This window comes from Pezoporus wallicus, unplaced genomic scaffold (assembly GCF_028554395.1).
Source record: "Pezoporus wallicus isolate ANWC-B61680 ecotype Strahan unplaced genomic scaffold, APGP_CSIRO_Pwel_v1 contig_8341, whole genome shotgun sequence".
In the NCBI taxonomy this organism is placed as follows: domain Eukaryota; kingdom Metazoa; phylum Chordata; class Aves; order Psittaciformes; family Psittacidae; genus Pezoporus; species Pezoporus wallicus.
The window spans coordinates 1411166-1428094 of NW_026638083.1; the positions used below are offsets into that span (position 1 = coordinate 1411166).

The 16929-nt window shown below is 45.3% G+C and overlaps 1 protein-coding gene across 4 annotated transcripts in view; it reads right to left on the reverse strand.

Moving 5' to 3' along the window:
• Positions 1 to 16929, reverse strand: part of DAB2IP (DAB2 interacting protein) — a 167433-nt gene that overhangs the window by 131519 nt on the left and 18985 nt on the right. The window contains exon 1 of one of the 4 annotated variants that reach the window (XM_057409050.1): positions 9323 to 9711. The exons of 1 other annotated variant lie outside the window; for it this stretch is intronic. In XM_057409050.1, coding sequence (XP_057265033.1) covers positions 9323 to 9464 — 142 coding nt within the window. In that variant the 5' untranslated portion in view covers positions 9465 to 9711. Of the gene's footprint in view, positions 1 to 9322; positions 9712 to 16929 lie in introns of those variants that run through there. 2 more of the 4 variants (XM_057409049.1, XM_057409048.1) reach the window with 2 other exon arrangements.

Sequence of the window (16929 nt, forward strand, 5' to 3'; positions counted from 1 at the left end):
GCTGACGTGGGCAGGTGAACTACAACCGCTTCACAACAGTTTACTTTGGGGGTGAAGCAGCAGCATGGTGTAAATGAGTACTGTGTGCAGTTTAATGCCAGGCCGTGTCTCCCTTCATGCATGGTGGTGGCTGCTCTAACAGGTCTGTACTGGCAGAATGCAAATGAAATAAATAAATACTTCATTTATAAGCATGATTCATCAGAGGTTTCATCTTCTACAGCAAAGAAACAGATGTTCTATTGATGGCACTTCATTAGAGAGATAAATGGGGTCACATACATATCTCCATTCACATCCATCTGCATAATAGACCAAACATTAAGAGTTGAAATTCACATAGTACATGCAGCTTTTGCAGCAGCCTGAAAAAGTCTTAATGCCCAGAGCCAATTAATCCAAGTTAGATTGCCTTAACACTGAAGGAACTTTAATACTGTTCGAGAAAGCAGAAGGTTGGGATTTAACACTGGCTGTTTAGGAGTCAGTTTCTTTGGAAACACTTCCAGAAGAGTACTGGATCTTAAGCAACTGGATAGCAGAAAGTGTTGGTAACTACTGGACAAAACACAGGATCTCTCCTGATGAAGCAATTCGAAAGCAGTATTAAAAAGCAGCAGTGATAGATAGGGAGAGCATGCACAGGCAGGTATGTGAGGACACAGCACATCTGCAACACATCAGCCATCCCCCTACGTGCCTACGTGCCCAGAGTGCTGCTGACAATGCACCCTGTCCTCCTCACTGCTGCTCCTCACCCATCTCCCTGCCAGCCAGGCTCTCTCAGCAATTGTTTCACATTCCATTATTTCTAATTGTGAAATAGAAATCCTAATCTATTGTGACTCAGACTTCTCCTTCCTTTGGGGGTGGGTGGGTATTTCTGCTTCTCTCACACATACACACTCTGAGAATACTTGCAGGTATCAGCTTTTAGCTTTCAAGCAAACATCCTCAGTGCCAATGAAAGAGATGGTAGAGAAAACACTAAACGCAGCCATGGTTTCTTATTTCATACAAATAACGGTGTGCCACAGATGGACATAGAGAAACCACCATTCAAACTGTTACACTGCTTTGTGCAACCAACCCACAGCAATTGTGTTGGTTTGCGATGGTGTTGCCATGCTTTATTCAGTTTACCTACATGTGTAGTAGATCAAGGGATCTACCAGGGCTACAGCATTTGTACATCTTCCACCCTATTTTTGAAGCAGGAGGGAACAAGAGGATGTTCTTACCTACACTAATCCCAACATTTGTGGTTTCCATCCTAAAAAGACCCAGGGTATGTGTCGGGATTCCTTCCTGCACTACTGAACCAGTCTCTTGAGGAGCTATATGCTCTGTAGCTGCTCAGCAGCACGCCCAATGCTGCAGGACAACTCCATACACATTGTGAACCACACCAGCTCTTCCTGGGGATATCAGTGCATTGCACCCCTCTCAGAAACTTGATTTTGGTGTTCACCCCAGATTCAGCTGGTGTTAGAAGTAAAGTTATGTAAATGAACACCAAATGTTCTCACTTTAACTATGGCAGCCAGATCAAAATCTGTTCCCATCTAAAGGTATGAAGGTAATAACTGTTAACCTTTGACGGCTAAAAATGTAAAGGGAAAATATCTTTCATTTAAAACTTGCTCGTTTGGTTACCATGGACACTGCTTAATCATGAAGGATGACTATTACTTGTTACTATGGTAACCAAGAAGCTTAAGAAGCATCCTGTAATTTAACTCCAGATGCCAAATTTTACAGCAGTCCACCTATTACCACATTTGGATACTTCAGAACAAGCCCAGGCTTGATCTCTGACTCCACAAGAAATTCACTGATGCAGAAGTACTGCAAGAAATAAAAAATGTGAGCACAAAATGTACAAAAGAAACTTGCACTTCAAATAAATTGGCTGCTTCAAAAAGAAACATCAAGTGCTCAGCATCTGAGGATTCCTCTTGCAGTGTAAATGTTAATGAAGCAAAACTTTGGCTGTCTTTATCTTGTCAATGTTTCTCAAAGTCTGTACAATTGCAGGGCATGTTTTTAGCCAAAGTGAACATTTTAATGCTCAACTGAAAATGAACTTCTGCAGTAATGTGAGCAAGCCTCCGAGAGCAGGTCAGGAATCCCAGCCTGGCTCTCAAGAACAACCTACAATAGATCCACACGTCCCTTACGCAGGCAAGAAGCAACGGTCAGGACACACCTTCCGAATTCAGACAAGCCATGTGCTGCTCCAGACAGCCTTTTGTAGTCCTTCTGCTCATTAAAACCAACCCTAGCACTTGCCAGGAGTTACTCATCACTGCAAAGCTTTACCTTCAGCATTGCCAGAGACACTTCAGTGAGGAGCTTTGTCTTCTGCAGGTCTGGGACATGAGGCTGGGGAGAAATGCCCTGGGGCTGATGCTGTTTCTTGACCCTCACCAGCTCCATACGGTGCCTGAATTCCCAGGTTTCAAAAAGCCATCAAGTTTTACGTTTGCTCATTTCCAAAGGGGCCTGAGGAGACCTGGGCAAGCCTGACCCCAAGGTTGCACTAACAGTGAAAGGGGTGAGTGAGTTCTGGGGTTTGTGAACCGTTTTTAAGATGCATGCGCACAAACACACAAGCAATTCATATCTACATCTAAAATACTCTCTGCAGTGTTTAACAGGAAAGCAAACTACCCCCAGCCAGTGCCTGAGCTGAAAAAAGCAGAACTGATAATGCCCAAGTATGGGAAGTGACCCAGCTCATTCCTGAATCCATTGAGAGCAGAGTAAATTAAAGGATTATAGAGTGCCTTCAGTGCAATAACTTAAGGGATTAGTGGCACACTGGAAGACCTTCAAGGGAAATATAGGTTTAAAAGCTTTAAAAGGCAGCTCTGTGTCTAAATTGTTTGGATTGCCATAGCTGTAAGGAGACAAACTTACTCTAATACATAAGCGATCATGAACAGGCTGCTGGAACCCCTCTAAGCATGCTTTTGGAAGCAATTCCATGTTGGACTCAGACCAGGCTTTTTAACCTCTTTCTCATTTATTACCTATGGCTTTTAGATAAAAACTCACACTGCATTACTTGGGAGCAGCTCTGCTACTTACTTCCCTTCAGAGCAATCAGCCCCTCTTAGCAACACCGTTAAGGGAATGTGAGGTTACTACTAGAAGAAAAGGCCTTAAAATAGAGCTAAAATGAAAGGTGAGCACAGAGAGACACGAGTCAATCTTCAAGGTGCCTGAAAGCTGCTGGTACAATTTCCAGATTTCTGTCACAGCATTAAATAAGCTGCTCCTTAGATAGTGATTTCCCTGAGTTACTCTTAGGCAGCATTGACAAGTCTCACAGTGCCATCAAGACTGATGCTGTATTTAGTTATCTCCAAAAGATGTGTCTGCTGGGACCATGGACATCGAGGCATGGGGTTATGGTCATGATTCCAAATAACACGGGAGTCAAAACTCCTCCTCTTACCTTGGGGCAAAAGGAAAGCCTTAGGGAAAACCAGAGAGTGAGCTGCTGGAGCTTGTGCCATGACTGTGTCATTGAGCACCCCAGGACCTCCTGCAGGTTATCCCTGGCCACCACAGTAAACAGGAATGGATCTACCTTACAACTCCTCCAAGTATTTGCAGCTCTCAGAAACATGGTAAAGAAAATACAAGAATTGTTGCCAGGTTGGACAGGGCTTGGAGCAAGCTGCTCTAGTGGAAGGTGTCCCTGCCCATGGCAGGGGGGTGGAAATGGATGAGCTTTAAAGTCCCTTCCAAGCCAAACTATTCCATGATTCTGTGATTGTAAGAATTCCTCCATCATGCAAGCTATTAGAGTTAGTGGAGATTTTTATAGACAATTAAGCACTGAACAAATGTGGCACATTCTCAGCTGGAGCACTGGTGCTAAGAATAGCACGGCTGCCACTGAACAGTTCCTACAAAGAGCACAGCTTAAAACATTTTGCATATCTTTTCTATGGGCATCTGTCAGCCACACTGTTAAAATTTCAATGAAAAGCTGCACGAGTTCAAATAGAAATCGAGTGCAAAGAGAAAATGCCACTAAAGAGACTGGAAAAACAAAGTGATGGCCATTAAACACTGTGAAGCAGGAAGCTTTCCTTTTCCTGGCATTTAAAAGACACCACCCTTGGAAAAAACCCTATCACTCACATTTATTATTGGACTCTTCACTTGCTGCCCTTAAATGAAAAACACTCTTATGCAACATTTTTAATAATTATTAAAGGTATTCTAAGGCACAGGATTTAGATTCTTCAAGAAATCTCACATGTAGGTACCCCTTTGGTTATGCAGAACGTAAGGCCATATAACGTAACACTATATAATTGTACTATTGATGGGCTACTAAAGTGAGTAACTTAAAACTTGCAACTTAAACCCAAGTGAAGGATAAAGGAAGAACGGGAAGTGTGATTCTCAGTTTGAAATGACCCTGGTGCTGCCTGCCGAGGCTTGTGACCAGAAGATGGCTGAGCAGGGCAGCCCATGGTGGGGCTGTCAGATAGACAAAGGCACTGTAAGTGTGGGGAGGCGTTCTGTTGGGACAGCACATGATAAATTACTTACTTGCTTATTTATTCATTAGTTAATTACGGTGCTGTTCTTCTGAGACTGATCTCGCCACTGCTGAGCTATCAGGTTTGGGGATGATGCAGGGATTCTAACACCCAGGCCCTACCAGGGCTAGAGTTATCTAAGCTAAACCTCATTTAGAGTGAGTGCAAACAAAAGACACACACTGAAACATCCATGTTTTCCATGATCTGACAGGCGTGGAGCTACGTGTAGTTCAAGGGAAAGTTAATTGTGGGTCATGAAAGAACAAAGTATTGTTTCAACATTTCATGGGAATGAATGAATTACTTAACCCTGAATCTTACTTAACAATAAAGTGGGAATTTTCAGTAAGGGAAAAGTTTCTAACCAGAATGAGAGAGATCCTTCCCTCATGACATCCAATTCAGTCGTGCCTACAGGACAAAGCCCTGCAGAGGTGGAAAGGGAGAAGCTCCACGTGGCATTCCTTGTTGAACATCACGTTTGTTAACATGCTACAAAACAGATTTTCAGCTGGGAAAGATTAGAGTGAAACATGTGAAATTTCAGTTAACTTTAAATCTAATAAAACCTCCTTTGTTGTCATGACATTCTGTTACATGCTGGGACAATTTTCAAGTCTCTGCGTCCCTCATCCCAAGCGAGTGCCTTAACCTCTAAGGTATTGGCTATTTGGGTATAAGCTGATCTCTCATTTAGCACTTTAAAGGTTTTGATTTCATCAAATAGAGAGAGAGGAAGACAAAATTCCAGCCGTTTTCAAGAGATGCATATCTGAATAGCCTGAGCTGAGAGAAAACCAGTCTGACCTTCGCCTCCGAGCTCTCAGTGTTTGGTGTGCTAAAATACTAAGCTTTGCTCAAGATCAGTCGGTTTTCTTTTCACAGCAGCCATCAAAGGAAAAGAAGAAAGCTTGTTCAATAAAAATCCTTTTTATAGAATACCTTGAAAAGCACCTGAGATAAACAGCACTTAGAGCAAGACATTTCTGTCCGAGGAGCTGACAGAGCCAAAGTATCCGGAACACTAAACCTTCAAGATCAGGAACTCCAAATGTTCTCCAGTTCTCAGAGCTTTGATGACAACTGATTACCTGCAGAGTTTCACAGAAGAAAGACCTGAAGCCAAAGCTGCATCTGCTCAGATATGAACCTGCAAATGGAGCATCCATGAGTAGTTTCTATGAGCAAACTGAACACGCGCTGCTGATCCCCATTCCTTCATTAAGCCCATAATTTAGTAGCAGCAGAGCTACCATGAAGAAAGCCACAGAGTACTGCAGGCAGGAGCAGGTGTTGCTTTTACTGACAATTTTCCTTCTACCCTCTCTGCCTCCCAAGTACCTTCCAGTACATTAGATGGATCACCTGGTAGTAATCATAATTACTGCCATGATTCCTCATATGGTTACACACGTCTCTGAGCTGAACAGATGGTCCATGGAGGAGAGGGGGTTTCTGCAGTTAGGGTTTTTAACTAACTAGTGTATACCTGCAGTGTGTCCTGAATCCCTGCAGGGAGCAGAGCCAGGAGATTTCAGACATTATCATCACTTTAACAAGATGAACAGTGGGGTTAAACGTCTCTTGTTTATCCACTGTCAAACAGCACACTGGAGGCATGACCCCTTGAGGCTCCTGACAGCATGCTGTCCTATTCTGGTCCAATTCACCCTCCCCATCACTTCCACTGGTCTTCCACTATTCTACCCCTGGTCCTGCTACGGGGACAGGCTGGCAAACATGCTGAAACATGTACTGCATGTTAAAAGCACCAGGGCTAACCAGAGAGCTCTGCAGTACAGAGTACCATCACATGGACCATCACATAAAGTGGCTGTCATTGTGAAGAGCTCAGTCCTATACATTTTTCTGCATGCCACAGCAGACTGCCTGCATCTGGAGTCCCAGCAGAAAGCAATCCCCCCTCGCCTTGGATACTTGCATAGAAAATGCACATTCCGTTCACGTTGCCTATCTGATGTGCTCGGCAGAGCTCTCCTGAGGGAGCAGCTGTTTCTACAGCCTTCCTACCTCAGGAAGCAAGCCCCGTTTCCCAAAGTCAGTCTCAGCTGCAGCAGCCTGTGCCGTGGCTGTGAGCTGTAACCCAGCCTGAGGTGGGATGTTGGTCCTGGGCAGGCTGCGCTTCACAAAGGGCCCTCAGGGAGCAAGGCTGGTCAGTAGGGTGAGTGTGATGGGTGGCACTGACCCCTCAGGGAGGGAGAGGGGGAAATATCAACGTATAAATGTAGGCTTTTAACCCAGCCTCTTCTGTATGCAAAGAGACTGACACGAACTAGAGAGGACGGAAAGCAGCTCTCTGACCCAGAGCAAACCGGAGCCTGCTGGCAGCAGATGGCAGCACCTGCAGCTCCTGGGTGCTCCCCTATCAGCGCCGGCATCAGGGATTTATCATCCAAGACTGACGCAGAGCAGTGAATGATTCCAGATGGGGAGAGCGGGTTTCGTGCCAGCAGAGACCTCCCCCAGCCTGGTAAATGGGTAACACCTCTGCGTCCAAAAGCATGCGGATAACCTGCTGAAGTGACACACCGTGAAAAAGCTCAACTTCCAGGTATTGCTGCTCCTTCAGTGAGGGTCATGGCCTACCTGGGCTGTCTGGGGATCCTGGCAAAGGGTCTGGAGTCTATAGAGAGCAAAAAGCTGCCAAGAGGATGTGTGGGAAACACACATGTGGCAACCAGACCATGGCCAGTTCCTGTGCAATAACTCCAATGAGTCTATGGTGACCTCCTGCTGAGGAGTTCTGATGTCTGAGTAGTGCAGATCACACTGCACATCAGCATTTGTGGGACCCTCAGCTCCTTCCTTCACCCGGATTTGTAGGTTTTGGAAAATAACATTACAGCAACAACCCCTCAAACCTCATTCTGATTCCTGCATTCTCCGTAGCTCCCACCTCTACAGCCTCCTGCACACTAACCTTCAGCGACACCAAAACTGCCAAGGAAGCATTTCCTTTGATGTACCCTGGCACTCCCTTCCCACTGTCCAGACTGACAGCCAAGGCACAGGAGCCAAGGAAATGACTCCAGGTTCTGAACCGAGCCCCACCAGAGCCCCAGTGCATGGCCTTGCTGTGTGCCACCACTGCCTCTCTTACCAAAACTTGTCAAAAATGAAGAGAAAACTCTCATCCAGATTTACAAATCCCTGTAAGATCTACAGACAAGAAGAGCTCAACTAGGGCTGGGTATTCCAGCAGGCAGGAATCCGAGGGACAACGTATGACAAACACCAAATACCCAGGGAGAGATCAACAGCAAGAAGATTTCCGTTGGTTCAAATCCAATTCCTTACAGACATTAGGGCTGAATTCCATTTCCATCAAACCGCCTGTATATTCCTTGTGTTCATAACACATCACGCCATTAAGCTCCTAATGGGTTACCTAAATGAGACTCACACATTTAGTTTGTCACAGTAACTGAAATGACAGCAAACTATTTGGGTTTGAGCAGCACCGAGGAGGAAGAGGAACTGTTACATGCTCTGGAGTTTACAAACACTCCTCCCGGACAGGCAAAACAAAACCAAACCATGGGAAGAAAACCACTGTGTGCTCAAAGGAAAAGCCGGAGCTCAGGGACTGATTCAGCTTCCTATTGTTTTCTCAGTGATGATTCAAAATCTTTTAAAAGGTCCTGAATGTCAGGAAAAGCAGAAAGAGGACACTGCACTGAGCTGAGTCTTGTAGTGCTAGAGTCGACTTCAGAACCTGCTTCATAAATCAGGATTAACTCCAGTGATTAACTGCATCTACACAAACACCTGATGCAGTGCTGCTTTTTATTACAGCTTTTTACTCGCACACTAACAGTAAAAGGTCCTTTTCAGTTAATGGCTCTGATTAAGCTCCAGACATTCTAAATGTGACCGGGTTGTCCCACTAGAGGCTAAACACAAACTTCTCCCCTCCCTCCTGATAGTTCAGCAGCGAAGTGACCCGCAGCCTCCCGCCTCTCTGCCTGCTCTGAGGACAGGCATAAGCATCAGTAAACATTTCTTTCACACTAGAAGAGAAAGGCAGAAAAGCTGATTTTTAAAATGCAAGTGGGTCAGTAGCTGCCTCCAGTAGAATAAATGGGCTGCATGAATGAGTATGCCCTAAAGAAACATTACTCCCTGGACCTTACTCCTGCTGATGAGGACAAATAGGCCCTTTTAGAGCAGGGGTTTTAAAAGCACAAAGTGATTTGGGAATACAAGTCCCACAGGTTTCTGCAGTGCCTCTGGAGCACAATCTTCAGGCTCTTTTGAAAATCCCACTGCTAAACTGCACTCAGCTTTGTAATTTCAAAACCCCTGGTGATGCTCAGCCCAGGAGGAACAAGAAGTTCCAGCAACACATCTTTGCAGACAGACACCATGTCTTAATGAAGGATTTCTCTCTATCACCATCAGTTAGGCCTCCAAACAGCCCAGAAAAGTAGTTACCTTCATTATACACATGGAGAAACAAGAAGAACCATGAATAAGTGAAAGGACTGGGTTAGTTACAGCCACACAAGGTGTTAGAGCCACCGTAAGGAACAGCCCAAGCCTGACTCCCCAAGCCCTTTAAATCGAACAGTTCTCCCTCCCCTGCAGCAGACAGGAGCACTGTCCTGTGAAGCTGAACACAGCGCACAGGTACACTTACACATCCTCACACCGGTCATTCTTATCTACAATAATGAAGCAACAGCACCTATGTCTTTGCAGTGGCAATGGAAGAGAACGGGTGTTGCAATTACCCCTACTAAGCGGCCTGTTCCGGCTCCGGGATCTGCTTCGCTGTCTCTGCAGTCGTGACCTCCGGAGCAGTCGATAGTAGTAAGATGGTCTCCCAGAACTTTTCCTGCTGTTCATTGACATTTTGGTATTTTTTTTACACATCAACACATGCAGGCACAGGTTCACTCTCCCCTCTGGCACAGCAGCAACAGCTCCAGCGGTTAATTCGCTGGAGGCTGGTTCTTTGGAGTGGAAAGGGAGGGGGGGAAGAGGAACTCTTCACTTTACACATTTAAAAAGAAAAACAACAAGAAGAAAACATAAAAAAGAGAGAGAGGGGAGGGAAAAAAGATCCCGGCACCAGAGAACATGTCTCAGCTGAGGGAGGACTTGCAGCAAGCAAGATAAACTGTACTAACAACTCCTGCCCCAAAAAAGATAAGCCTGCTGGAGTTGGAATAGGAAGCCAGAGTTAGCCTGGGCTCTTGAAACGTGAAGAATAGGCTGGAAGAAATCCTGGACTGGATCCTCTCTGCCAGACAGCAACATCTGATCAAACTGCACTGGAAAAGCTCAAGAGCTTGCTGCAGGAAAGTGCTGGGGAGCCTCAGGGTGCAGCTAGTTTCTACCTGCCCTGGCCATCAGATCATTTCGGAGATGAAGTTTCAGGCGACTTGGTCTGCAGCAGGAGTGATCTCCAAAAGACTGGCTTGGGGAAGGGTATAATGATTTCCTGGCCATGGGACACATGTTAATAATCATCATGGAGCAAAAGCCCCGGAAAATAAAGTGAAACTTGAGAGGGTAAAACTTTAATTAGAAGTTGAATGAACAGAGCTCCAGACTCCCCTGGAGGCCCATTTCCTTTCAACATTCAAACTGAGTTATAGCACATCCCACAAATTACAGAAAGAGCCTATTTACCATTTGGGTTCTGGTGGCAGCGAAGATTCCGCCTCCGGCTCATATTGCTCAATAAAACCACATTTCAATGGGCAGAATTAACACTTTAAGCCATGGAGGAAAAGAAGAGACAAATAAAATAAAAGAGACTAACCAGATAAAAGATATCACTCCATATTGAGAGTTTAAAAAGGTCAGAAGTGAATTATCCAGAACCCTTCACAGAAAGTGCTCTGAAGGAAAAGCCACAGACATTTGTGAAGGCCAAGAGCTTCATGTGCTGCCACTTCACAGGAGTGAACAGGTGTGAGGTGCAGTGGTGTGTGTACAGCTATGAGGTACAGTGATGTGTCCACACCTCATCAAATGGGGCGAAGCGCAGAAGGACACTTGCACAATCCCTCTCTGCTCTCTGTCCTAGTGCTGGTGGCAGTTTCTCCTTGGGGTGTCTCGTGAAGCTGCAGGATGAGGCAGGTCTGGCTGAGGACAGGCTGCGTTCCCCAGTTAGAAGGAGCATCTTCAGAAGCTTGACGGCTTCCCTGGATTGTACTGTGTGGTACGTCCAATAACAAGAGGCAGAAATGATCAGACTTCAGCCCACTCAGCATAACAAGTCCCTTCCCTACCACCAACCATCTGCCTTAATTTTAGCATTTCATAACCTTGTGCAGTCACGGAAAACATCAGAATTCCACAAACCCTGGATTTCCTTATACTGAGTGGTAAACCCATGATGTTTATCAGCTGAGAAAGGCCCTTTCAGGAGGAAGAAAGCAGGTCTCAATCTTCAGGGAAGTCCATGCCTGGTTTTGAGGCCACGCGTCAGGAATTCAGCACCAGCTTTTAGGCAGAGCAGGAACAGCCAATCAAGAGGGCAACACCAAGTTCAGGTCAAGGAGGCAGATCCCAGCTGGACAGCAGAGGCTCCCTCTGCCCCTGGGAGGGGGATGCTGCACAGGGACATTGCTCTGTGCTTCCACCTCATGCACCATTGCTTCCCACAGCCCCACATCAGATGTCAGCACAAAGGGAAAGGTTTCTGTTACTGCACATCTGCCCTCTTCTTGTTATCCAGGGTCATTGTATTTTTTTCCATATTTAGATTAAAAAAAAGAAACTAAAAAGCACAGGAACAACTATAACCACTTTCCAGATGAGCAGAGACTCATCCTGTGCAGGGGATTCAACTCACAAACAGAGCTGAGAACATCTGGAAGACAGTGATGGGGAAGTCTGAAAATACTGAGGTTAAGTTAGAGATCTACTGTAGACAAGAAGCCAAGTATTCAGGTTCGTCTTTGCATCTTAATAACTGAGCTGGTAGCTCTTAAAAGAATCTTTTACAATTACGCTTTTATCACTGGGAATGAATTTAAAGCAGCCAATCCAATATAATTTTCCTTTTGTCATTCCCAGCAGTACAAAAGGCACTGATGGAAATGAAAGTTTAAACAAAACTATTCTAAAAGCTCCTCCAAGTGCAGACAAGCTGAAAGGGAATGTTCATGTGTGTTGGTAGGTGACTTATCCTCGCACTACCTGGGATGTGGCAGACGGGCGCATCCTCTACAAGCAGGCAGAAGCACAGAGGCTGTGCCTGCGGCCACGTGCCTTCACCCACTTGTGCTTCAGCTGCCGGACCATATTGAGGGATTTTCATTTTAATCAAGCTGGCACCTTCAGAAACGCTCACACAGGTGACTGTGACCCAGGAGAAGTTAATGAGGGGCTGTAAACTCTCCTGACAAGAGAAAGCAGCTTTGCTGTAAGAGCAGGAATGGTTGGAGTTTTGTTCGTTTTCACCAGCTTGCCTCTGTCTTTCTCACCTCAACAATGTTTTTGAAGACCTGAAGTTCAGCTGCTACGTAGCAGCAGGCAACAAAATGAATGACCCATCTGGGAGGGAATGTGACTGGTCTGGACCTTTCCAATTAATCCAGCTCTTGATTTTCTTTCTTTCCTTTTTTCTTTTTCCCTTTTTGCTTTTTGCAAGTCCCATCCTGACACAAGAGCTCTTTTGTACAGCAGAACCTGTAACTTGCGAACGTCAGATATATTAACTGCTCTGGAGGAAAGCTGACAACATTAAAACCTCTATCTCTAAAATAACACATCACAGTCAGGCTGTTCCCTCCCCAAGCAGGAGGATGAGCTCTGTCACGGGGCTCTGCTGAAGCGCTCAGTGAGGGCAACAAATGGAGCCAAACCTGGCAGTGATTCTGGGGGTGTCAACTCCTCCTCCCCAACATTAAACACAAACCTAACCCACCAAATTAAGCATCTACCAAACTGTAACGCCTCAGTAAAACACCCGTTTTGATGCACTGTTGGGCTTCAGAGGGAAATCGGAGCACCCACCACTGACCTGGTGTTCCCGTCCTCTACTGCTGTCACCTGGCCACCGAGGCTCTGCAAACTGGATTTATTTCACTCCTGTACCAAAACCAACAGCATGGGAATAAATTCTGCATCAGCACCAGACTAAGTTCTGGCTGCAGAGTTACACAAACATGGGCTTGTTTGCTTTGACAGCAAAAGGAGGAGGCTGCTCAGCTGCGGGGTGGGGGGAATGGCTGATAGAAGCCATGTATCATGACAGGAGCCACATGTCGCGACAGGAGCCATGCCCATGACAGGAGCCTCCCCAGGGGCTGACACTTGCCTGTTTTAGCATTTGTTTATTACTTTGTACCTGGAAAATAATGACTGTACTTCAGACCGCACGTTCCCGAGGCAGCCCCGAAGACCTCTCGCTTTCCTGCTTTCCCAAAGGGCTTTAAAGGGAAACAATCATTCCTCTTAACTCCCTTGGATTTTATGGTGAATTCCTTATTCCAAAAGTGAAAGTTCCTGTGTTCTGCCTTGTGGGGCCCAGCGTGGCCCCAAAAGCTCTGTGTGTACAGGTATGAGGTACAGTGATGTGTCCACACACGTATTAACGGCCCCTGAGTTCAGCCCTCTATCTGGAAACAACAGCTTTCATGATTTCATTTCTGTCTCCCAGAGAAGTGAAGTGAGGCTTTCAGAAGGCCAAACAAATAAGTAAGGAAAGGTTTTGCCTGGGCAGCAGGGAGGAGTGGTGGGTATCAGCTTAACTTCTGATTCGCATTAGGTCCATGAACTACAAAAGGATCATAGAAAAGCTGAAAAACATCAAATTGCAGCCCAGATTTCCCTGTCAAGGTAACTGCTCTACCTCTGAAAAGTGATTATATTCCTTTCACAGTCTGAGGCAGAAGGAATAAGGGAATAATCTCTACAAAATACCTGTCTTTTAAAAAGTAAAAGAAACAAGAGTGTTCTTGTCAGTGATCCCAGACACTCTCAAGATGTGCCTGCTTGAATTTGCTCACAAGTCCTTTGCAGTCTGCAGTTCAGCACACTGGAAGCTGGAAGAATTCCAGGCTTATTGCCTTAAGGCTACCAGGGATACATAAACTCATACGCAGAGCCAGAGGAAGGCAATTTCCGCTGTGTAAGGATAACTTAACTTTCAATTCAGCTGCACCCATAGCAAAATCTTCAGTGACATATTTGTTTGAAGACCTAAAAAGGAAAGTTTCATATACACAATTAAACTACATCTTATTAATATTTTAATGGAAAACTATGACTATTTTATGATATGAAAAGGGAAATTAATTTTCTTCTCACCTTAGCTAGAATGTAGCAGGTTTTTCACAGCCTTGCACCGAGGTGGTACAAAGATTAAGGATCAAAATGAGAAATCAGAGAATCACAGAATCACAGAGTGGTTTGGGCTGGAAGGAACTCAAAGCCTCATTTAACCTGGCCTTGAACACTGCCAGGGATGGGGCAGCCACAGCTTCTCTGGGCATCCTGTGCCAGCACCCTCATAGTAATTATACATTTACTGTATATTTAAGCATCAAATTCGTTGCTCTCCAAGCAAGAGAAATAAAACTAAAGCCTAGAGATTCTACCTCTACTTCCCAGCAAGTCTATCAACACACTGAGCTTCAGCCCACATTTGCTTTCTGTGTACAGGCGGTGGCTTCTGGACAGTGGGAACAGAGTACGACATTCCAGCTCCAACTCAGTGCGGAACAGGCAAACAGGAGGGGGACAAACATGTTATTCCCTGCACTGGAAGGACGTGTAGTGCTTTGTGAATAGCACACGCAGTGATTCCCATCGGAAGGGCTGCTGGGTCCCGGGCAGGTTACAGTAACGCCAAGGAGAGTCAGTGTGTCTGAGAACCCGACCGGCGCCACTTCCTGAGCCACGCAATGAGCTCCGGACTGCGGGGAAACAGGGAAGAAACACACGGACCGGCCTCAAAGCAGGACACGTTTCCTGACTACTTCCCAGTAGAACAATAGAGCTAAAGAACAGAAACGTTTTCAAACCAGCTTTCAGCTAGCTGGGGAACCCAAAATAAACCCCAGTAACTCACTCTAAACTGACTGACGTGTATCCCTAGTGATAAGGAAACGCTACTTGGGTAAGTTGGTTTATAACCTGACTGGAAACGATGCTAATAAAATTTAGAATGTCAAAATCTATCTGAAGATTTGTGCTATGATTTCCACACATCTAATGAAGTAACTAAACACATGGAGTCCCAACACAAACTAAGAAGAAACTCTTACCAGAATCCAACATCCTGTGCCTCAAACCAGCCTGTGCTGCTTCCAGCAACCCAGGAAATGCAACCCCATGAGTCTGCAACAATTCCCGTATCAAAAAGAAGTATCTTGTATAGAACCCCACATCAACAGCAATGGGAACTGTACAACACTGCTAGCACTATGCATCCTGCATGAGTAGCTGCTGGGAGGAAACATTTGTTTAAGCCTGATTATTATTTAGAAAAATCTTATTACTAAAATCAAATGCTAACAAAGATTCATTGAGTGATTAACGGAGTAACTTCAGCTCTGGGCTTCCAAAGATCTCCCATTTCTTTCTCCAAGACAAAGCAAGAGCAGTTCCGTGCATGGCCTCTGTGAGCTGACCCATGGGGCGCTCTGGGAGCTCAACCTACAGCCAACTCAAGCGTGCTCATTGAAATGCTTTTACTCCTCTGAGTAGCTGAACTAACGCTGCTATTTACAGGGGTCACCTCAGCAGCCAGCCTGAATCAAACACATTTCCTCTTGGCAGAAGGACCCCCTTATAAAGAATTTCCTTGGACAACGCTGGCACCAGCTCCTGCTCAGTGCCAGAGCAGCAACACAGCAGGCACTGGCTGCACCACAGGCCACGGCTGCTCCAGGGATTTCTGTCAATGGGAGAATGAATAGGGAAAGTTGTACGGATTGCTCTGAGGTGATTCACTTCAGTCTTGTAATGCCACTGTCCGGAAATTTGTTATTTACAGCAATGCACTATGATGGGAATTTTTTTCCCAGATTTGAGCTAATATTAATCCTGACATTTACCACATGGAGTGCAAGTTTTCTCCTTGCCCTGACAGAGGGGAGATTGAGATTAGATATTAGGAAAAGTTCTTCCTTTGAGCGTGGTGAGACATTGGCACAGGGTGCCCTGAGAAGCTGCTGCTGCCCCATCTCTGAAGGACACGTATCCATCCTGAGAGGATGCAGTCTCCATTACTCACAGTAAATAGCAGAGACATGCAACTTATTTGGTACAGGAATCATCAATCAGAGTCACGGACCAGCCCAGGTTGGAAGGGACCTCAAAAGATCATCAGGAAGGGGAGCTTAGCTGATAAACTGCTGTGACCAAAGAAGACTTAAACATTGCAACAGGTAGCACAGAAGACAAATGGTCAAAGGCAAGTGCTGCCAGCCAAGTCTTGCAGAAAGCAGCAGCCTGCAGAGTGCTCTGTGCCAGTGAGGAGGAAAGGGCAGAAACAAAGAGGGAAGTCTAAGATCTAATGAAGGGCTGCACATGGGACTCTGATGTTCAGTTGTCACTAGTTCTTGACGTTAATACAAGAACACATTCACACGCTGCTCCCTACCCACACGGGCAGGAATTAGACACTGATCTTCCCTATCTGCAAATTTAAATTAAAAAACCATCCCCTTTAGGTTAGAAATGTAATTATTAGATGTAATAATAAGTTATTGTAATAAACTGTGTATTCTGCATGAACTTGCATCCAAATATTCATATAACAAAATAAATTAACTCCTAAAAATATTTACTCTCTAATTCAAGTAGTGAACTTGCTGGGGTTTTGCTGCAGGGAATAAGCTGATAAAAGTTTGGCATCACTGGCTTCCTATGCCAAATTTATTAGTTATTATTAGCAGACGTCTCAGCTATTTATTAAGTGTTCTAATACACCAGCTTGCCAATGTGGTGTGCTAGAAGGTCAGAAAAACCAGCTGAACCTTTCTGAACGTTGCTGCAGGGCATCACAATCTGTGCTCACATGAAGTCTGGTCTGGTTTAACTCCAGGTGGGAGAAGAAACGGGTTTTACAGGTGTTAGAGTTAGTGACTCACTCTGTGCACAAACAACATGTACCGAACACAAGGAACCCAGTTTGCTCCAAGGGAAGCTGACACTTGCCTGCTCACCTCCTGAGGCAGAGCTGCTTCCAGAGCACACATGGGAGCTACACAGCTATATGAATCAGCACTTGGGGTGCTTAATCTCATGATAACATCACACTGAAAGCAGCATCTATGTTGACAAATGAAAGGAAACATGAACGTGATTCCACATGCTGTGTAAAACTTACTTCCTGATTAATTAATAGATTAGACACTTCCAGTTCATGTTT